The 24,079-nt window shown below is 40.9% G+C and overlaps 1 protein-coding gene across 1 annotated transcript; it reads left to right on the top strand.

Annotated features, from left to right (window-relative positions):
* The first annotated feature begins 1,284 nt into the window (after positions 1-1,284).
* Positions 1,285-23,670, top strand: LOC119896060 (shaker-related potassium channel tsha2-like). Its single transcript, XM_038709540.1, has 2 exons — positions 1,285-5,724; positions 16,357-23,670. The coding sequence occupies exon 1, from the start codon at positions 1,683-1,685 to the stop codon at positions 3,123-3,125; it is 1,443 nt and encodes a 480-aa protein (XP_038565468.1). The 5' UTR covers positions 1,285-1,682; the 3' UTR covers positions 3,126-5,724; positions 16,357-23,670.
* The last annotated feature ends 409 nt before the right edge of the window (positions 23,671-24,079 follow it).

The following is a 24,079-nucleotide window of genomic DNA, read 5'->3' as shown; positions in this document are numbered from 1 at the left end:
TTGGGCCAACCTCAGCTTCCAGTGCATTCTGGGAAACCTTATGTTTTTCTTTTTGAGTTTCTTGAAAGTAGTGTTAAAGCTGAATATAGTGACACAGAAAAGTGGAATTATATTTATTTTATGAAAAACTGAATGTAACTTCAATTTAACAACAATGTCATGTTTCCATTTCCAAAAGTACCACCAACAGTTTTTTAGTGAAAGATCAAGTATATCTTTATTGTACCTGAGGGGCAGTTTGTTGTATTATTGGCAGGTAGTTATCTTGAAATTTCCCACTGAAAGTTATCAGCATGTGTCTCCACTGTAAATGTGTTATTGCGGTTCATATTTAAGTTAAAGTTTTCATTCAAGTGAAACTTAGACTTCCTGGTATTCTGTTAAACACCTGTAGTTGCACTTTCTGAATGACTCTCACTGTATCTCTGTTGGCTGGAAGACACAAATCCGTATTTTTCTTTTCATGTCATCTTTTCATTTTTTCCCCTGCAGCTCCCTCGAGCCATTCCATGGGAAAAGAAACTTTTCCTGCAGCCCTGGGAGAAATCCAGCTATTTTAGGAAAAGACGTCACTGCTTTGAGCTGCAGCCCAGAAACTCTCCTTCTTTTCCATCATCAGCTTTTCTTTTTTGCTCTTTACTTGTTGCACAGCGCAGCAGTGTTTACCTTCCATTCAGAGACACAGGCTGTTGCTTTCAAACTCAGCCTCTTCACATTTCATAGCAAAGCAGGGAAAATAATAAAGCTCTCTTTATCATTCTTGTTTTTCATGCACAATGCAACATGCCTGCAGAGGCATGACAGATCTTGCAAGTCGTGCTCAACTTGTGGAGCAGCTCAGCGGCATTCAGAGCTGTTGTGGAAACGTCAGCAAGGTTTCGTCTTGAAACGGCTGCAGCGTGACATTGCAGAGCTTCTTTTTGTCTATTTCCCCTTTATAAATGTGTCATTTGTGGATAGAAGGATGGGTAGATGGAGGAAGACAAACCCCTGACCCACAGGTATTCCTTTAGGATCAAATTATGAATGAAAAACGACGATTTTATTTGCATGAAAATCGCATGTTTTTGCCTGAAATTTCTCGCGCTTTTCACGTTTCCAAATATTAACCTGTCTTCATTTATAACTGCATGCTCATATTTGCAAATATCGCATCATATTTCACCATAAACAACCACTCAGGTGATAACCTTGAGCCTGTGCCACAATGGAGACAACAGGTTCATTACGCACAACACTTTCTGTGCACGCAATATCTCCAATTTCCTGATTTTTTCTCTCAGAAAATCGATATTATTTTGTGCATGTTTGCTCCTAAATAGCTGGATCAGATTCATTATGAGCATATGTGCGTGCATGTGTGTTTTCATTTCCCCCTCAGTGAGAGAGCGTGCGCACACACGTCAGCTCGGGGAGGGCAAAGCCTGCTTAAGATGCAGTGAATGTGACAGCCGAGCCGATAGTCCAGACTACAGCAGTGCGTGGACGGGAAAGGTGAGCGTGGTGGGGGGGCACAAAATGCCAGCAGAACCTGCTCACCCGCAGCCGTGACGCCGACACACCGACAGAAGAGGAAAAGAAGCGGAGACGCTCAGCTGGTTTCCAAATACGCGCGGGTGTGTCGGAGGGGGAACAGAGAGGACTGAGGTGCGGGAAGCGTCGCCCTTGTCTGGGGGGGAAAAATGACAGTGGTGCCCGGAGAGAACCTGGATGAGACTGTGGCACTGGCCGCGCTGTCAGCCCAGGATGTGTACGACCCGGAGAGAGTCGAGAACCAGGAGTGCTGCGAGCGGGTGGTCATCAACATCTCCGGGCTGCGCTTCGAGACGCAGCTGAAGACACTCGCCCAGTTCCCCTCCACCCTGCTGGGGGACCCGCGCAAGAGGATGCGCTTCTTCGACCCGCTGAGGAACGAGTATTTCTTCGACAGGAACAGACCCAGCTTCGATGCCATCCTCTACTACTACCAGTCCGGGGGCAGACTCCGGCGACCCGTCAACGTGCCAGTGGACATTTTCATGGAGGAGATTAAATTTTACGAACTGGGAGAGGAGGTGATTGAGAATTTTAAGGAGGATGAGGGGTTTATTAAAGAGGAAGAGCGCCCGCTGCCCGACAGCGAGTTCCAGCGGCAGGTTTGGCTCCTGTTCGAGTACCCGGAGAGCTCCGGACCCGCCAGGGGGATCGCGATAGTTTCCGTGCTGGTGATCCTCATCTCTATTGTGATTTTCTGCTTGGAGACTTTACCCGAGTTCAGGGAGGAAGCCAGAACGTTTGACGAGAAGCTGGCGGTGAACGGCACCGCGCGCGCAAAGAAGCCAAACCCGTTCACAGACCCGTTTTTCATCGTGGAGACGCTCTGCATCATCTGGTTCTCCTTCGAGCTGCTGGTCAGGTTCCTCGCCTGTCCGAGCAAACCCGCGTTCTTTAAGAACATCATGAACACCATCGACATCGTGGCCATCATGCCCTACTTCATCACGCTGGGGCTGGAGTTAGCAGAGCACCAGGGGAACGGACAGCAGGCCATGTCGCTGGCCATCCTCAGGGTCATCCGCCTGGTCCGGGTTTTCCGGATCTTCAAGCTCTCCAGACACTCCAAGGGACTCCAGATCCTCGGGAAGACCCTGCAGGCCAGCATGAGGGAGCTGGGACTGCTTATATTCTTCCTCTTCATAGGGGTCATCCTCTTCTCCAGCGCGGTGTATTTCGCGGAGACCGACGACCCAGAGTCGGGCTTCAGCAGTATCCCGGACGCGTTCTGGTGGGCGGTGGTGTCTATGACAACGGTGGGCTACGGGGACATGTGTCCTGTTACCATCGGGGGTAAAATCGTCGGCTCCCTGTGCGCAATCGCCGGAGTGTTGACCATCGCGCTCCCGGTGCCCGTCATCGTCTCCAACTTCAACTACTTCTACCACCGGGAGACGGAGCACGAGGAGCAGTTCCAGTACACGCATGTGACCTGTGGCCAGCAGCAGCCGCAGTTTGGGGAGTTCAAGAAGAGCGACAGCAAGCCGTCTCTGTCCAAGTCCGACTTCCTGGACAGCGAGGACGCGGACTCCATCAAATACACCAACTGCAGCCCGCACAAAGCCTACACCGGGAAGCTCACCGATGTTTGATTTTGACCCACAATTACGCACCAGTGGCGCGCTGAGGGAACCTTTCAGTGCCATCCCAAACATCCTGCGCTCTGGTTTGAGTTTAGACTGGCGAGCTCCTCATTTATGCCATCAAAGGGATTCATTTAAATCACCACAGTGGATGGATTATAAGGGAACTCTCTCCCCCTTCCCCGAAACCAAACAGTCTTCCATTATGCGCGTCATGAGCCGGGGGAAACGCTTTGAAATGATCAGCCTTTAGCCAGTTGTAGCACTTTATTATTATTATTATTAATGTTTCTCTTAGTATATGAGTAATTTATTATCGTAATAATGCAGGTTTAAAGTTTACATTTGCTTTTCTGTTTATCTGAAGCAGAGACACAACACAGGACCAATGAAATCTAAATTTACAGACTGAAGAAGGAGGAAGCAGGAGCTGGTGGCTGTTTTTATTATGATCCCGCCAACACACACACACAAGCACGCACACACATGCACACATACACCTGTTATTTCACCCTTGTGTATTTTCCATTCAGGCTGGATGGAGCCCAGTGGTGGATCAGATGATGTGCAGCAGGCTGAAGGAATCAATTATTCTAAAATTAAACGACTTTAATGCCAGAATTTATTTTAACCACTATTCTATAACCGGTGTAAGACACGTTCACCCTGCTGTTGACATGCAGATTCAAATTTTGCAGGCTTAAATTAAATAAAGGTTAAATCCTCCACTCGAGCCTATTTGTAAAATGATGATGAAATCAGGTGCAGCTTTTCCAAACCAAGAGCTCCACTGTGTGGATGAAAAGGGGCCCTGCATCTCCTAAGTGGATGCAGTTTCTATAGCAACCTTCCAGACATTTCTGTATTGTCTGCCACAGGAATGAAAGGAAGCTGAAGCTGTAGAGACGTGGCTCAGCCAGGCCAGAAAACCACCATGTTGTGGAAGCCTCCATGTTGTTTGATTTCACCAGCTGAATCTATCGAGTGACTTCAGCCTTCAACAGTAAAAATGATCGAATATAACACATTACAGGTGTTTGACCTGTTGACCTTGCACCTTACAGAAAATGTGATCCACCGAACTGGGCTGCAACCAACCATTATTCTAATTATCAGTTATTATTGGCTTAAATAATTCAAAAATAAACAAGTCAATCACAAGTTCCCAGAGCCCAAAGTGAGATTTTAAAAGAAAAAGATAATGTTTTGGATGTTTTAGAGCTCAAAAGATAAAGATTTTTCTGGCAGATTTGGACTATACAGACACTGATATCTGAGGAAAACTAAATATCTCAGCTTATATTAAGTTTTTATATAAACAAATATTTGTTTTGCATTTAAGTGTTGAGCCAGGATATTTAACATTAACATAAAACACGAGAGAAACAATAAAGTTTGAACAGCAAAGCTCACTGGAATAAGCAAAATTACCTTTAAATGAAAATCTTAGGATGTAGAAAAATACCTACACATTTGGCCAATAAGACAGATTTATTATCGGTTACTTTTTGATTTACATTTCAGCCAAGTATGGACGCAAAACAATGCCAAAATTGGAATGTTTTAAATTGTGATTACATTTCACAATTAATTATTCATTCCGTTGTTTATAACGATAATTCCCAATTCAGGAAATTCAGTTCCAATACTCAAAAAAACTTTATTGAAGTTTATTGAACACAAAAAATTCAAACATTCAAATCTTGGCTACTGAGTAGTCAATTTCAATATGCTGATGTAGATCATGTTATATGACTGAAAGACGAGATTGCTATTGCTATCTAGAACTAAAATGTGTTTAGAAAAATGGAAATTTGAACATCTTCAATTCCGTGTGAACTTCTGTAGATGAAGTGCACATTGCAGATGTTCAAATTTCCGTTTTGATTTCCGTTTTTGAAACAGCAAAACTTAAAGATAATTCAAATTATTTAAACTCATTAGATGCATTTTCAAAGTAAAAGTTTTCAATGCCATAAATTCAGTGGTATTTGAATGTCAACATTAGTTGATATTCAGTTAGACTACAATTAAAATGTTGGCATTTATTTGCTTCCATAGTAACGCTGATACCAGGACTGATACCTCTGATATCAGGTGGTATTGGTGTGCTGATGTTTTGAGCTCTGATGTTTTATCTATAAGAATCTCAACTGATTTGTCTGAATAGATCAATATTTTAGCACTTGCCCCGATATTGTGCAAACAGTCCTTGTTAGATTAAGAACTCTATACTCTATTGCGCAGTATAAAAAAAACAAAACAGGTCCCCTGTTGGGTTTGAGGTTTCCATAATTAGCTCCGTCATTATAGCACCAAACTCATCTGGACTCCAGAGACGAATCGCCTAACCAAACCTGATGGGAAAAAAAGGAGAATTGTTAACAAACTGAGGGAATAAAAATGGTCCCAGACGACGTTTTTTAACAGTGAAGGTCACATGTTCATCGTCCTGTGGGTTGGATTATTAGCTGATGGATTGATGGACGGAGGCCGAATGGAGTTTAACTGCTGGATCATCAACACACAGACGGACAGAAGGACGGACGACTCTTCAACTCAGACGACCATCAGATTCATAGCAGCAGAGGGCTCATCATACAGAGAGGTGAGTTCAACCTGCACATTAATGTTCAATACAATAAATCAGCATATTCATTTTGTTGTTATGTGTCTGTGTGCAGTTTTTTAGAGCCTGATAATCGATCTGATTACGTCTCCATGTCTGTCTGAGGTGGAGGATTATTTTGTTCTAACCAGTCAGTAGCAAGAGACATTTTTTATTTGACGTCATTTTCAGTTGACAAATGAAGCTGCGTTAAAGAATGCTAGAAGAAACAGTTAATGATTTTCCACATTGATCAAAACAAACATGTTGATTTAAAGCTGCATTCTTTGATTGTTGTCCCCTAGGGGGCAGCAGAACTGTCTGTCTGCTGTTTGCTGCTGAGCCGCTCATGTGCAGTGAAGCTCGTTTGACGTACCTTAGACAGTGGACATTATTCTATAAGTATAATAAGTATAATGATAAACTTAAAATCGCTGTTCAAGATAGACGACTTATATTACTGTTATTTAGTGTCATTAAATACATAAAATATCAGACATCAGCAGATTTTAAGACTCAATGATGAAATCTTAATGAAACTGCCTGAATCTAATGACTCTGAGAGCCTCTGTAGAATCGGTGCATTTTGTTCATAATGATGGGGCCACAATAAACTGCTGGGGGCCCAATCAAGCCAGCCTACCTCTCTGTTCATTAACTTACTGTGGGTAAAAATTAGTTAAGAATATGCACCATGTTAGGTAATATTAAAACAACATTGTGACACAGGGCTCTGCTATGGAACAAGGCAGGAGTCACCTTGGAGCCTTTACCATTTCAGTTTCTATCAAATTACCACTAAGTATTCATTTCCACACAATGACCCTGTGTGCCTTTGGGGCCCCTGAAAGTCTTCATCTCCTTAATGGAGTTTCCTGCTGTGCCTGGTTTGTAATCCAGCTGTGCAGAATAATGATACCTACAACTGTTGTCTCAACAAGTACATGTAAAATGTATTGTTTCCAACCCAACACAGGAAGAGATCTTTAAAAACACTCACGCTGACTGAACACTAACAACTACTATGAATCCACGTTCTGATACAGTGTTTTTTTGTTATGCTAAGCTAATACTTTAAAGAAAATAGATTTGATGTTTGGCTTCACTGAGAAGGATCAGAATGTATAAATGCTGCTGACATACACTCACCTAAAGGATTATTAGGAACACCATCCTAATACTGTGTTTGACCCCCTTTCGCCTTCAGAACTGCCTTAATTCTACGTGGCATTGATTCAACAAGGTGCTGAAAGCATTCTTTAGAAATGTTGGCCCATATTGATGGATAGCATCTTGCAGTTGATGGAGATTTGTGGGATGCACATCCAGGGCACGAAGCTCCCGTTCCACCACATCCCAAAGATGCTCTATTGGGTTGAGATCTGGTGACTGTGGGGGCCATTTTAGTACAGTGAACTCATTGTCATGTTCAAGAAACCAATTTGAAATGATTGGAGCTTTGTGACATGGTGCATTATCCTGCTGGAAGTAGCCATCAGAGGATGGGTACATGGTGGCCATAAAGGGATGGACATGGTCAGAAACAATGCTCAGGTAGGCCGTGGCATTTAAACCATGCCCAATTGGCACTAAGGGGCCTAAAGTGTGCCAAGAAAACATCCCCCACACCATTACACCACCACCACCAGCCTGCACAGTGGTAACAAGGCATGATGGATCCATGTTCTCATTCTGTTTACGCCAAATTCTGACTCTACCATCTGAATGTCTCAACAGAAATCGAGACTCATCAGACCAGGCAACATTTTTCCAGTCTTCAACTGTCCAATTTTGGTGAGCTCTTGCAAATTGTGGCCTCTTCTTCCTATTTGTAGTGGAGATGAGTGGTACCCGGTGGGGTCTTCTGCTGTTGTAGCCCATCCGCCTCAAGGTTGTGCGTGTTGTGGCTTCACAAATGCTTTGCCGCATACCTCGGTTGTAACGAGTGCTTATTTCAGTCAAAGTTGCTCTTCTATCAGCTTGAATCGGTCGGCCCATTCTCCTCTGACCTCTAGCATCAACGAGGCATTTTCGCCCACAGGACTGCAGCATACTGGATGTTTTTCCCTTTTCACACCATTCTTTGTAAACCCTAGAAATGGTTGTGCGTGAAAATCCCAGTAACTGAGCAGATTGTGAAATACTCAGACCGGCCCGTCTGGCACCAACAACCATGCCACGCTCAAAATTGCTTAAATCACCTTTCTTTCCCATTCTGACATTCAGTTTGGAGTTCAGGAGATTGTCTTGACCAGGACCACACCCCTAAATGCATTGAAGCAACTGCCATGTGATTGGTTGATTAGATGATTGCATTAATGAGAAATTCTAATAATCCTTTAGATGAGTGTATATTTAAATGAGTGTCACACAGCAGCAGTGCTCCTGTGAGCCTGCAGGTGGCAGCATCTGCTGCAGGAAGTCTGCTCTCTGCAGCTGTTGGAGGACACTCCAGCTGGTGGTTCAGATATATTCAGTTCACTCTTGTGGGTCAGATATATTCTCTTGGCTGCAGCTGGATGAAAGAGACGAATCCTCTTTGAATTCAGAACTTCCCTTTCTTTAAAATGAGAAAACATTAGAAACATTTTCATTGCACTCAAAGCTGAAGCCCTTTGGATTTATACACCATCATTTAGTTTGAGTGACACCAACCATCATCAATATTTAACTTTAACCAAAGTGTTTAGTAATCTAAAACTAACAGTAACACAGCGGTCTCTGGTGTCCTGATCTGGACCATCCACCTCGACCTCCGTCTGCAGGATAAGAACATCACAGACGTTTCCTGCTGGTCAGCTGTTTTGTTTGTTTGCTTGTTTGTTTGTGAGTTTCTCCCCGTCGCTACCAGCAGAGTGTGACGGTGGCGTGGAGGAAGATAAATCAGGTTTAGAGCGTGTTGTGTGAACCCCAGGCCGCTCATCCACCACACATCCTCCATGTTACATAACGCAGCAGCTCATGTCAGACTGAGAGCAGGAGACACGACAGCTCAAACAGGCTTCATGCTAACTGACTGTGTCGCCCCAGGAGGGTTTTTGGTCAGAGTCTCTTCCTGTGAAGTCACCACCCCCCTCCCCCTCCTCCTGTCCTGCATGTCCTCTCTGAACATATGCAGCCGGTGCAGGAGGAGGTAAACAGGTTTCCCCTTGGATGACACTGCTGCTGTTGACGGGGAAGAGTTACACTCTGACAGCTATTGTTAGCGTCTTTCTCACTGTTGAGGGAATCTGTCCTGAAGCCTCAAGTGCCCTGCAGCCAGTTACAGTGGCCCCCCCACCACCTCCACCTGACCTGCACCCAGCCCACTCCTTTTTCCACTTCATGAAAGACAAAAAGGCAGCATGGAGGTAAAGATGGAGGGAGGGCGTTAAAGTGAAACACAGGACGGTGGAGACAGACATCACATTATTTTGGTTCATCTCAAGGGGTTTACCCTATTCAATAAACTTATACTGATATAAGTCCTCTCGTTCCAAGCTCGTTCCACCATCGAGGTGTCACAGAAGAGAACAGGGACTGAGGTTGAGTTGTGTGAAGGGATGGCAGAGCCAGGCGGCGTTTGTTGGAGGAGCGTAGAGGCCCAGAAGGAACGTAGGCTTGGATTATGGAGTGTAGGTAGATGGTGCAGACCCAGGAGCAGCTCTGTATGCAGCATCAGGGACTTGAATTTGATTCTGGAGGCCAACTAGCAATTATTGTCACAATAGATTCATCTTTTGATTTTTTTTTTAATTAGTCCTTTAGTATATATAACATCAGATAATAGTGTAAAATGCCTGTTGCAACTTCCTATCTATCTATAATATAATATATACAGACAATTAAAACATTAAAGATTGTCTTTGTGTGACATACTGTTTGATGCACAAACTTGATTTGCAACTAAGATTTCACAGAACAAAAATCTGTCTCCATCTGGTGTACAGCTGAGAATCTGCACTGAGAGCCAGCACAGCCACTTCCTCTGTGTAATGAGTAATTCATAGAGAAGCTCTAAGTTATTGATACAGTATAGCTGTGATTTAAGCGAGTCTCCATGCAGCCACATGTGACACGTTTGCTCAGGTGGAAGGTCCGTCTTATTTAAAGACACGTTTGTCACTTACACTTGATGGATGACAGTCACGAGGCCTTGACAGGCGCAACATTAGACTGTCAGTGACAGCAGCTGCTGAGCTGTGGTCGCCAGAGTGACGGGATCACAACATCCTCACAACACCATGCTGAAGCGGTTTGAGCTGTTCACACTGCTGCTGTGATTCAGGAACAAGAGTCCCTTTGTGAAAAGTACTCGCAGCGTGAGCAGATGGAGGTTCACACCACCAGGAGAAAATGTTTTTAAGAGATAAGTACTCTGACTGTTAGCACAGCAAAAAGAGAGAATACTGAATTCTGACAGGCTAGGAGAGTTTGTTTTCTTTTCTATCATTAGGAAATTCATCCTGACAGAAGGCTGGCTGGTTTCAGCTGCTCTGAAGCTGCAGCGCCTCCTGCTGGTTGGAGCAGTTCATTGTAAGGGTGACAGACCGTAGGTGCGTTTGAGATGACAGCGGCGGACTTGAGCTGCTGGCGACTACATGCACGAGGTATAAAAACACTGGACACGTTCTACTTCCTGTAGAGTGCGTGAGCTTACAACAATGCCTGACCTCGCAGTATTTGCCTTTCTTGTTGCAGATGAAATCGATGTAGTCACACATGGAATATGTGCAGATAAGATTTTGTTCATTTCTTTTTTCATTGACTTGAGAATATGCCTAGGCTACTGTAAAAAAATGGGCCACCATATCAGTATAACAGATTCTAGAGTGAGATTGAACTCCCGTCTGCTACATAGCAGACAATATACATTAAAATAGAATAAATTATAAAAATGATAAACAGAAATAAACTATCATCAGTGGAGCATGCTGAGGATGAATTAGAGTTTAAGAGTCTGATAGTTTGGGGGAAAAAGCTGCTCTGCAGTCTGGTGGTGCGGCAGCAGAAACTTCTATATCTCTCTTCCCAGAAGGCAGCAGGGGGAACAGGCTGAGGCTGGGTGGGTACGGTCCTTTAGTATCCTTCGGACTCTGCACCTCAGCTCACCGAGATCACTGATGCTCAGGAGATGGGTACCAATGATCTTCAGAGCAGTTTGAATCACCCGCTGCAGAGCCCTCCGGTCCTGGGCCGTGCACATCCCATGTTAGTGATGTTTCCAGTCAGGATGCTTTCTGTTGCTCCTCTGTAAAAGCTGACAAGAACTTGTAGGTCATATGAAAATATAACATACAAGGGCATCACTTCTTTTACAATAACAAACTCATGAATTAGAGCTTTCTTGTTGGAATTAAAAACTACAGTCTAAACGAAGGCCACATGTAACAAGTGAGCTGCATCCTCTTCAGAAGAGAAGACGGGTCAGAAGTTCTTAAAATAAGAACGTCACACAGCTTTTAATGTCATGTGACATGGTGACGTTTTGCAGCGCCCGTAGAAGTTGGACATTTCTAACCATCATGCCTTGTGTTATGTGATGCAGCGCCTCTAGAGTGCCCCTTTGTGTGGTAAAGTGGTAAAGGGCCCTCCAAGGTGGCCCTATGTGGAAAAAATATGATGAAAGGCCCTCTGCTGGGGCAGATTACAGGCACGTGCTCAGGGCCCAAAATCCCAAAGGGGCCCACAAACCTTCATGATAGTAAGTAAGTAAAGTTTATTTGTATTACACCTTTCACAGATACAAATTACAATAAAATGCAATACAAAACAACAAAGTAAAATACAATGCATAAATGTTTTTAAAAACAAATGGAAAAACAGAACAAAAACTATAAAAACCCCTCATCTAACTAAAAACCTGCTTGAGTAGCAGAGTCTTCAGTTGCTTTTTAAAAGAATCAACAGAATTCACACAAGGTAGAAAGGTAGGCAATGCATTCCACAGCCTAGGTGCCACTGCTTGGAATGATTGATCCCCTCTGGTTTTAAAATGTGTGTAGGGAACCACTAACAACCTCTGACCTGATGACCTCAGACGAAGGGTCGGGGTATGAAGCCGTATCAAGTCAGAGATGTAGGGAGGAACTTGACCGTGCAGGGCTGTAAAAGTGAGAAGCAGGATTATAATTGAATTCTATACTGGACTGGTAACCAGTGAAGTGCTGCTAAAACAGGTGTGATGTGTGCTCTTTTGTTAATGTGAGTTAAAAGCTTTGCAGCAGAGTTCTGCCTGGAGAAGATAAAGCTCCTTCTTGCTCAAACAAATAAAAAGTTAGAGTTACAGTAATCTAAAGGAGAGGAAATACAAGCATGAATGATCATCTCCAACTCACACTTTGACACCAGTGTTCGTAATCTGGAAATATTCCTTAGTTGGAAGAAACAGTTTCTGACTAATTGTTTAGAGTGGTACTCCAAGGACATCGCGGAGTCAAAAACAACACCTTACTCCTGAGGCTCGGTTGGACGGACGAGCCCAAGTAACCAATATGCTGCTTTATCTGTTTTCTCTGAGTTCAGAAGCAATAAGTTGTCACAGAACCACTGTTTGATACTGGTCAAGCAGTTAGTTAAAGAATACTATTTATGGGAACTCAGTTTCCTTAAACGAGCAGTACAATTGAATGTCATCTGCATACAGATGGTAAGAGATGTCACTGAATTGACTAATTATCTGTCCAAGAGGAAATATATACAAAAGGAACAGGATGGGTCCCCAGACAGAACCCTGAGGTACCCCACACGACAACCCTGCAGTTTCAGACATGATCTGATTTACATAAACACTAAAACTTCTACCAGAAAGGTAGGATGAAAACCATTTTAAAACTGATCCAGACATCCCAACCAGATCATGAAGTCTATTTATCATAATATTATGATCAACAGTATTGAAAGCAAATGAAAGGTCCAAGAAGACCAAAACTGTGTATTCCTTAGAGCCAGCTGACATCAGAATGTCACTAGAAACATTGATAAACTATCGTAGAAGTTTTTCTTCCAGTGGACGCTCGAGAATACGCTCGTCTATGCTACTTTTCATCGACACTTGAAAGGCATGAATGTGGCTCCAACACATGAAGCCCTGCCCTTTTGTTTCTTTTGGAAGATTGCACTTAACTCACAGCTAATGTGTAACGTCTGGTGTGCAGGTGTGTGAGAGGCAGGCTGGATATTAAAATAAATAGAAAAAAAAAACATCTCTTGATTTGACATTGGCAGGTTCAAATCAATTTAGTAACAGATCAGGTTTAGATCACCTCAGGGTCGGGTTAAGGTTGGGTCAGCATCAGGTTAGGGTTTGATTAAGGTCAAGTTATTATTTTCCAATAACTGCACAGTTTGTGGATTATTCCTCATGTCAACAGGGATGAACCACATTCAATCTGATAGTTTGAAGGTTGTAGAGTACAGTGGCGGGTTCACATCGTTTTGAATAATATAATATCCAAACAAAGAAACAAGAAGAACTTTTAATAACATTTTAAATATGCACTTTCTTTGTGGCCCCGAGTGGCCCCTGGAGAAACAGAACTGACTGACAGACTTGTTATTATCTCCACACCTCGTACAGTAAGTGTCCTTCAGTAAATGAAACCATCATCTGTTTGTGTGACTGCGATATTGATTGTACTTGATATCCTCTGATGTCCCTTTCCTGGAGAACAGGCTATTGTTAGCGGTTACTTCATGGAAAATGTGCAGCCATGCTTAAAGATGCCAGCTGATAATACCTTGTGTCTGCTGGAGCGAAGTGAAGCTCAACAAACTGCAGAGAGCAGTTTCACTGGATTATTTTACAAATGACATGCAGAACCCAGCTGGTTTCACTGCTCCTGTTTCTGGTCCAACTCTCCGGCTGCTGGGTTGTCATCACGCCCTGTCAGTACAAGAGGTTTATGCTGTCTGTGGGTGCAAACAGTTTCCCACCATATCGTACCTAAACTGGGTCAATACAGTGAATCTACAGAGTTTCTAACTGGATTCAAACCTCCTGTGGCCCCTGGGGGTTTAATCTCAGAGGGCCCCAGCTGGTAACAGCTCAGTTTGTTACACGTTTTTGTGCTTCTGTTTATCATAAACACTTTAAAATAATCATGTGCAAAATACACACACACAGTTCTCGTTCAGTCAGGTCACAGATGTAAAAGACAGTTAGCTGCTCAACAACCAAATAATTTAGCTCAAATTACTTATTTATCCCCTCAATTTAAATTCTGCTTGCGTATGGTCCTGGGCTGAGATGATGTAAAGTGTACTGTTGCTCTACAGAAAAGTAAAGGGAGGAGGCCGTTAAAGGAGGGCAACATTTCATTCAGAGGATATGAATTATTAATTCTAGTGAAGAAATTAAGTAATCCAAGGGTGCCTATGGCCAAATTGAGGGAACAATTTCAAAAACTATAAATGACTAATTTAAAAGGGATGATTACTCACAAATTCTCCCTGCAGACATTTCAGGGTCTGTATGAAAGATATTAATCAGCTTATACATCAGGTTCTGTTTTTTTGATGGATTTTCTGTGCAAAAACAACAACTAAATGAACATTGTTCTTCTATTTTCCGGCACATATTTGCACATCCTCATAATTACCAAAGTCCTCCCTGCAGGGGTGGTCTGGGGCCAAAAAAATGCCCGGGAATTTGTCCCTGGACAGCCCACTCTCCGGACAAAGCATTTGTCGGGGGCTCTGTTCTTTAGAGACCTTTATTCCTGCAATATTGAGAATTTTATGCAACAGTACATCACAAAATGAACCAGGCCTCTGCTTTTGGCCTTGTGAAAAATATCTAATCACATACTGTAATTAGTATACTAGTCCTAGTGGTAGGCTACTAGTCAGAGGGTGACTTTACCAGCAGGCAAGGTCGGCAGCAGTTGGAGGAATGATTTTAACTAGACAGGAGCTACAGCAGGCTGAATTTACAGGGCCATTTCTTATTTCAGTAGTTTTTGTTTCATTAACCCAGAAACAGATCTGACCCGTGGTTAGTCTCTACGTTAATCAAACAAAAAAACAGTAAGATGTCAAATTAATGTGTCATTGTGGAACTGTTACCTTACTGTGTCACTTTGAGGCTCTTTGCACGACCTGCCTCAAGTGACTTCTTTTTTTCTCCCTCAGCTTTTCAGCGCCACCCTCCTACGTCCACATTTCAACCGTTTCATTATGTTTAGATGTCAAGTGTGTGATTTATTGACATGTCTGGGCCTGTTGATCAACAAGACACATACAAAACGGGCGATTCTCTGATTTTTGTCTATTTTAATACGATGTGGTTTATCAACCCGCTTGTCCAGTATCCCAGCAGGAATACCCGGATGGTCAGGCCGCCCTCGCCTCCCTGTTGTCCAGGCCGTAGTGATCCTTTAACATTTGTTGATGTTGTGAGCTCTATGTTGGAGGACAATAAACAGGAAGTGATGGCTGCTGGTTTGTCAAGTCCTTGGCTCTGCTTCTTCAGCATGTGACTGAGATGACTGGAGGGTGTGTGTGTGTGTGTGTGTGTGTGTGTGTGTGTGTGTGTGTGTGTGTGTGTGTGTGTGCGCGCGCGAGATGGAGAGACTGGGAAAGGAAAAAGTGGAGTATACAGATGTCTTTCTACGTTGTATGTTAGATATCAGATGTGCAAATCTGTAGCCTGGAAGGTTCCAGACCTTCCACAATTGCTTCACAGGATTTCAGTGACTTCAGAGATTGAAAAAGGTCTGGGGTCATTTGTTTTATTTGCATGAAAAGTAAATTATGCTAGAGGGTTGAACTTTGTTGAAGACAGTCAGTTATTTTGCCTTCTAACGATACTAGAAGTAGCACTGAATACACTTACCAAAAATCAAAAGCAGGTGGACAATTTACCGTCTCTCAATCTTTCTCTCTTAAATCAACACGTTTTCTTTGAAGAAAGGTCAATTAACTGTCCAAAATATAAAAAACAACTATATTATTAGAAAAACAATTATTAAGTAACAAAAAACGTACATGTCGTTTTGGGGAACATTCATAGATGTCGTACTTTCCCACGGTCTCATGTCTTGTTTTTGGACAGTTGACAATCCAGCTATTTTGTTGTTTAGCTATGAGGACATGTTGCACTGTCCTGTAGGTGCTTTACAACACATCACCTGTAAAATGTGGCTATGTTGCAGAATTATCTTAAAGAGAAAAAGTACCCGGATGTCACATAATGTCCGGTTAGATTACAACAAACTGTTTTTGCTTTTACCTCAAATCAATTTTATATCAGCACTTCTGACTCAAAGTTGATCTTCAGTGGTCAAGTCGTTTATTCAGTCCTGGTATTTTTAATTAACAAACATTTGTATTCTTGTAAAAGCAAAAAAAAGTATTTTTTTTTACCCAGATGCTGACGTTACGCTGGCTTCCTGTCAAATTTAGGATTTTATCAATGAGCTGCAGATCACATTCAGGCCCACCAGGCCTCTCGGGCATTTTAATGCTGCTTCCTTGACCAGATTAGTTTTTTCTCTTTTAATAATCTATGTATGTCTTTCCTTTAAACTTCTGTTTTTGTCACAATTATCGACTCTTGTGTGGAGCTCTCTCACAATGTACACAGGTCTCCTTCATGAATGTAATATTCTTTCTTTCATTCAGCAACAGTGTGTTTTCTCTTTTGTTTTCCAGGGGAAGAACGATGAGCCGCTCCTCCACCTTGCTTTTCCCTTTCACTGCGCCTTGTCAACCCAAAAGAGGACAACATCCCTGCTTCCCCCTAGCCCTCTTCTTCTTCACTCTTCCTCTGATGAGGTTGAACTAAAACAAACTCTGGACACAAACTCTGACACTCATAGGAAACACGGAGCTATGAGACGCCTTTCCATTACAAGAGGACTCCTGACAGATCTTTGCACAGAGCAAAGCTACAGTGGGACTCTGAGGTACGAAAAACATTACTTGAATCATCTACTCCATATATTTACAACATGTCTGCTGGCTAACGGAGTCCTCCATATATTCATTGGTAGATGTTTTTTGGGAGATTGCTCCTCTTGCTGTAGAGAAAAAGAACTTGTAAGTCCTGTCTGTACGTCGCATATCATATTCAAACCAAAACGTATTATTGCATGCTTGGAAAGTAGAGCATGTAAACAGAAGAACACATGTTTGACTTTTGTGTTGACGGCTCAACCCAGCACCATTAGTCTGAACAACAACAACAACAGCAGCTCATCAATATCAAGTTTATTCAAATAATTCTGTTTGACTGGTGGAGTTAGTTGCTAAATCTATATTTTTAGTATCATACTGTATATGTTTTATATGGAGAGGAATTGGTTAACCATGTGAATTATTTTTGATTACCATTTTTGCTAATGTGTTTTAATTATCTTGTTTTAATTTTTGCCTTGGTAAAAACAAAAGCAGCTCCAGTGGGCAGCTCTGATGAAAATGTCTGCCTGCCAAAAACACTTTTAAAAAATGAGAGACACAACTGCCCCTACAAGAAGATTGTTGGTGTGAAAAAAAAGACAGTTGAAATGCATTTTTCGCAGACATTTGACATCTGATTTTCTTCTAATAATTTTGAATGTTTCTGATAAAAATGCTGTATATCTGTTATATCGATAACATCTACCTCAGTGTCCGCTCATTAATGACAGAAGCTTTAACACCTGAATGACGTCCCTCTGTTATCTGAACACTGTCATCAGATCTGGATTGAGTTTCGAAATGTCTCTCTAATTATCGGGTGCAATTAAATAAAGCCAAACGCTCTCTAAATTAACATTTTAATAACTTGGAGAAGTCCGAATTAATGCAAAAGATGCTAAAGGAAATGTATTGGGAACCATATTTAACTAGGGATGAAGATTTATGAAGCCAATATTGGCCTTTTTATTAAATATCAGATGTCGTCCAACGGCGTGGAGATCATGATTTTGTTTGCACATTTTAATTTATTTGTGAAATTGCTAAAAACTGTGTGAGCGAGTGTGACTGTTTGAATTAATTGTTGATTTAAGGGCAATAATGTACTGCAGAGGTTTCCTACCATTGAATAAATGGAGTGGGGCAGCCTGTCTTAAAGTAACTGCTTAACCTAATACAAGATGTCTGTGAAGATTCTCAGTCATCCAGGTCATAGTGATCCAAGGAAGGTCAAAAATCAAGGGCAACTGGACTTGGTTGAAGATACTCAAAGACATTTTGTCAACTCAGGTCAAGACTCAGCAGGTTACTTACATCTGAAGGATAAAGAACACTCTTTTGAGGACCACCAGTTGCAAATTTTGGACAGAGGATGGGTGGTTTGAAAGAGGTGTAAAGAAGCCGTTTACATCTGGGTTGAGAACCCATTGCTTAACAGGAGAGGAGGTCTGCAACACCCCTTATAATGCTGTCCTTTCATCACTTCCCAGGAAACTAAACAAATATTCACTTTTGGCCTCAGGTGAAGATGCCAGCGATGGTGGTTCAGACTTTGCCTCAGGTGGCTCCAACAACCATAACAACTGTTGTTGTTACAAGACCAGCGATCATCTTGACCGCACAGACGACCCCACAGAGGTTAAATTACTGAGTTTCCCTACCAGTAGGTCAGACTGAAGAAGTATCTCACATGAAAGACAAAATGTCTGAGTATCTTCAACCAAATGCAGTTGCTTTGATTTTAACCTTCCTTTGTTAACATAACATAGTTTGAGTGGTGGTGATGGGGCAGTGGATTAGACACATACCTATGGTGAGGCGTGCGACCTCTGACATATATAGCAATTGTAAGTCACTTCTATTATTATTTTTATTATTAGGTTTAAATGGAAATGAAATTTTATGTGAGGAGATGGTCTAAATACTGTGTCATAGTTTTTCACACCCTGACAAGAATCTAGTCCTGGGGGTGATGGCATTTATTGGAAGAATGGGAAAACCTGCTGTTTATTTGACTCCGCCGGAAAGTGACAAAGATATTTCCTAAAATGTTGAACTTGTTATTGGTACTAGTCGTTAAAAACATTGTTAACATCTTGTTGTAACTCTGCTTTGCTTAGACATAAAAACAGCCACTGGTGATTTATTTTTGACAGAGGCACTGATGATCTGTGACTGGGCATTAGTTGTGATAATTAATGTATTTTGCATACTGTATGTGCATCAATAATAATACAGCATTTCCTTTGAGAGTGCAGAAATGTCCTTATGACTAAAGACTACAGTCAGCCTGGTCAGATTCCCAAATATTTAACCATCACTTAATATTTCCTACAACAGCCATCGCGACGTCTTAGAGGACATTCTTCATTATCAGCTGCAGGGTTCAGTTCAGGCTTGTCATAACTGTCTCATTTTCATGCAAAAATAAGAAAAAGCAATAGTGTGAGTGATTTCTGTGCTCTGGGAACTTCAGTGTGGAAGCAAAAACGCATTTTGATTTCTTTTCCTTTTCCTTTTTATTTTATTTCCAGTTATTGTTGCCATGTTTATTTTGACAATCTTCAATTGTGATCTATTTTTGATAAAATAAATCTTTAATCCTGATCAGTTTCAATCTCCATGTGTTTCAGACGACTACACATGCAGATGTGTCATTTTCTGTTTCATGTGCCATAGACATTTCCACAAGATGGTGAGGTTGATTTTAAACTGTGCACTTTTAATGTGTGTGAATGTGTGTGTTTGGTCAATTGGTTAGAGGATAGCAGGGGAAAGACCTTTAAAGTCCGCATGAAATTAAACAGCATTTGTTTGTCTGCTACAGCATACATTGTACATGTATCTGCTCTGTAAATCACCTGTGTTCTTAGAAAAAAAAAGAGAAATCTGAAGGTAGAAAATAATATTTTATACTTTTGATTTCAGGGTGGTGCCCTGTAGTTTTGCATTAATTCAATCGAATACTATCAGGTCGTCTGCGTAAATGATGATTCTTATTTTAATACAGCCATTCTAATCTTGCATAAAGCAGTTATGTCATTATTTTATTGGCAGAGAAGACGGTCACATTGAGCCAACCAGAGCCACAGACTCTGAACAACATCAACAACCTACATTATCTTCATGCTCAAGTCTGCTTCTTATCGAACTTACAAACACAAGCACATTTCTTGACCTGCAGCTTGTTTGACGAGCGACCAAACAAACAGTCTCTGGGGAAAAGTTCACCGATAACATTTTTCAGGCACGATAGCTAATTAGCTGCAGCACATTAAACAGCAGGTAAACGTAACTGCAAATGACACTTCGGTCTGGTAAGATGCTGCTGTGGTCCTCACTCTTCAGTACCACAAACAACACGCTGCCCATGACATGTGGCTACAGATCAAGTTTGTTTACTTTGTGTAATCTTTCCTACGGTGTAACACCAGCACCAAACAGCCTTCCAGCTGAGGTTAATCAAACACTGACATGCCCCATCAGTCCAGCTTTTTTTGTTTTGATAATAAAAAAAAACTATTTATATATGTTGACATTATTTTTTACTACAAAAAGGGAGAACTACATGTGACTTCAGTTTGTATTTGAGTTTGTGTGTGGTAGGAAGCATCCCAGGTAACCAGAAATTTCAGTGATTGGTACAAAATGTCGGCTGGTCATACATTTCTTTTATTTACTTACTTCCATTTTAGTATATAATATACACCTTCTAGACGTGGCCTTTCAGGGCCCTTAAACAAAAGCAAGATGCCACTTCATCCGCGGTCACCAACAGCAGCCACTTGCACTTTGAAGGACAGAGTGAAACAGAAAGACAGAAAGAAATCAGACTTAAGATTTAAATGTAAATCATGTTTTGTATGCTGAAGGTAACAGTCATTGTCTGAAGGGAATATGGAAAATACATTTCATTTAAACCCTCTTTCTGAAATGTGGTCATCAGCAAATATGAAAAATAGGTTAAATCCTATAGTATTGCTGGTATCTGCATCGTTCTCTATACTGTAATGACTGTCTGGAAGTAGGAAGACAATGTCTTAGCCCTAACCTTAACAATCTATAGATGGCGTCAAATACCTCTGCTTTGTCATGTCCTTCAGCTTCTGGTACCAACACACACGGCAGCCTTCAGAGTTGTTCAACGCTAAAAGTAGGCTCAGTATAAAAACTTAAAAGTTCAGAGCCACTTTCACACTACTACGCCAATATGCCGGCTCGCTGCTCTGTATGAAAGGTACGGAGCTGGAGAAATGGGTCAGATTTGATCCGCCTCTGAGCCGGGAACGTTGGTAGTAACAGAGCCAGAACAAGGTCTCTGTGAAGGGCCATAGCCAGATACCTGTAACGATCTTTTTCTGACAAGCTGCTGGAGTCCAGAAAGCCGGATCGCTATGTGAATACACATATGGTTGCGGGATTATGCTGCAAACTTTTGTTTAGTATGAATGAGTGAATTGGCGGATATCCTTTCCGCGTTTATTGTGGGAACTCTGTTTGGTAGCGACTGAATTAATGAGCTGGTTGGGGTGGACTTGCGGGTGAGAAACTAGACTTTTACCCAGGACATTTTATTATGTATTATTGATAGCTTCACCACAAATCCCTACATGTGCAAAAAAAAAAAAAGAGGGTTAGAGGGTACACAGGGCGTTAAAAAAGTGACGCCAAGGGTGTTGACAAAGTTTCCATATGTGACGTGTTGGGGATGAGAACAGGTTGGGACATTTGTTTGGGGGAGTTTATTGGGACACTGCTGCCAGAAACAGTTTGGGGCCAAATACATAATTCTGTATTCACTACATATCCATGACTTTATAATGATATTTAAATGCTATACAACGCTTAACGCTCCTAAAATAATTGAAATTGAAAAGAATAATGTATTCAAGGCTAAGGATTGGGGTAGAGTTTGGAAATGTTAAGTCGTGTTGTGAAATGCTTAAGCTGCAGAAAAACAAGCAGGGGTCACTTGCAGTACATACAGTTATTCATCTATAAGCAATAATCCATAAAATATAAAATATCATCAGTAAAGGTGATTTGTCTGTTTGTTCACATCTGGGCATAAAAAGTTAATAGTGCCTTAATCATAACCTGATTCAGTTAATAACCCTGTCAAATGCATCTGAAGTACCATCAAAGAAGAAAGTGTGTATTTATATTAGCACTGTAGGGTTTGTAATCGACTGGTTGCACACAGAAATAATGTATTGTAAATTAATGTATTGAATGTACAGTAAGTCGTCTTCCTAGTTAGTGTTTTGAGAGGAAAGAAATGTGATAAAGTAAAATGAAATCTCTCGATATTCTGTGGAAGCTCAAAGTGGGCAAGACTGCTAATTTCTTCAGGCCTGTTATGTTGAAAAATAATTTGATTTTTATGGTAAACTTAATTTAAAGTTTTATTGAATTATAAAGCAGTTATTACACTGTTCCCAGAGGTCTTTGGGGATTCTGTAATTCGTAAGAAGTTTCAATAAGTTCAGAGTTTTCGCTGGATAATTCAAATTTGTGTCACCAAACTCCTGACAAAATAAGATAAGTTGCGATATAGGTATTGTAGGCTTAAAAATATATTTGCAATCATGTCCAGTTTGAGCTTCTGTTGGTGACTTATTCTTTTTAGATTTCTGACATTCCTCACCCGTCTCGCTCTGAGAGTAAAACTGTTGATTGTGATCTTTATCATGTCTTTATACAATCTGTTGTTTTTTAATTTTATTTTAGCCCTAGTGCTAAAGTAATGACCAATTATTGTTATTGATAACTTAAACTAAGTGAAAGTTAATAAAAAAGAAAGTTAAACCCTTTCCCTAATTAGGACACATTTGAAGCCTAAAAGTAAGCTGATGTTTAACTTAATTATTCATTGTTCAGTAGTTTGACAGGAAAATCAAATCTCCTCACTTACACTTACACTTACTTCCTATTTCAGGACTTTCAACAGCATCACCTTAGTAATGAAGCTCTGGAAAAAGCTGTTAAGTGGATATTAAGTTTAGATTAGATTTGTCAAAATGAGTTGATGACGTTTTATAAAATAAAACCAAATTCAGAAAGTCAATAAAAATAAAGATTATGATGAGCTTAAAAAACTAACCCAAAAAAGGAAAAGAAATTCTGAAATGACACAAACCATAAGATCAACTTGGAACTAATAATATAATCTTGGTCACATTATTTAGCTCTAGTTTCATAGCTGAATACACGTGATGACCATTTTGAGTGCTGCATAAAAAGTTGCTTTTTGAAGAATAACCAAATGTTTTCCATATGTTTCCAAACACTGAATGATCTGAATCTTTCTGACTTTTTTGGGCCGGTGTGAAAGGCTGTGACTAACAGTTGCTTCCATTATTGATTTTTACTCAAAAGAATGTCAATAATATTGACACATAAATTCCCATCAGAAAAAAGTCAGAAATTATGTCTTCAGTTTGGTATTTTGTTTGATTTGGTTTTTGTGTTTGATTTACAGTTTAAAGTTAAATCGAAACATCTCTTTCGTTGTTTTCCACAATGCTGTTAGAATTCAGAGGCGTGAAGCAAGACTGAGAGGAAGATTGCAAACACAAAGAAGAAATAACTTATCATAGATCCTTACTGGCATGAGTGTAACAAATGCAATCTGTCTTCACGTACTTGGGGTCAGTCCTGTATTCATTCACTGATCTGTGTGTTTGTCTCATGGTGTTCCTGCTTCTGCTAATAGCTGAAACAACAGTGACAACAAAAAACAACTTTGTCTGCAAAACCTCGACTTGTGTTCTGTGTTTAAAATAATAATTTATTTTTGTTGACTTGAGTATCTGTGTGTTTCACTGTATGACAGGTACAAAGTTAAGTCTTTCATAATGTAATAAATGTATGGCTTGGGATCGTACATCCGGTATATGCACAACAGTCATTCTGAATACTAGTTGTGACTAAGTTTAATGTGGCCTTTTCTTTCTCTTTAATGTACTGCAATGTTGTAAATTATTTGTATAATATGACCTAATATATATTAAAGTTAACAAGGCTTTATGTTTCTACCACCTATGTTTAATAAATAAATGAACTGTGCTCAACTGTATAGAAAACATGCCCTCTTTTTAAATCCATCGTTCAGGTCAGGTTGTTGTGTTAAACAAAGTTGAAACATGGACATAATCAACTAATTATTAGGGTTGAGTGAGTATTTGGTTGAAACGAGTATCCAGTACAGATAATCAGTGTAAAATGTGTCAATATCTGTTTTCTAATAACATTTTAAATTGTTTTCTTAATATTGTAATCAAAAATGTTGCTCTGAAGCTCAATTCTGAGGTTGCTCTATAATTTTATAAGTTTCCTATATCAACTTCTGATTAACTCATAATAATTTCAGGCTTAAATAACTAACTTCCAGTAAGTTCAGGTTAAGCCCGCCCTGTTCCGGGTAAGGAAACAGATTGTGTTGTATTCACTCATCCCTATTAAATATACACTGCAG

This window comes from Micropterus salmoides, unplaced genomic scaffold (assembly GCF_014851395.1).
Source record: "Micropterus salmoides isolate LMB-PRFRI ecotype aquatic unplaced genomic scaffold, ASM1485139v1 Ms_hic_scaffold_9, whole genome shotgun sequence".
NCBI classification, from domain to species: domain Eukaryota; kingdom Metazoa; phylum Chordata; class Actinopteri; order Centrarchiformes; family Centrarchidae; genus Micropterus; species Micropterus salmoides.
The sequence above is the reverse complement of the archived record's forward strand: the minus strand, read 5'-3'. Positions and strand labels throughout refer to the sequence as shown.

Excerpts from the sequence above, each read along its gene's own strand:
- LOC119896060 (XM_038709540.1), top strand. The coding sequence starts at position 1,683 with ATGACAGTGGTGCCCGGAGAGAACCTGGATGAGACTGTGGCACTGGCC.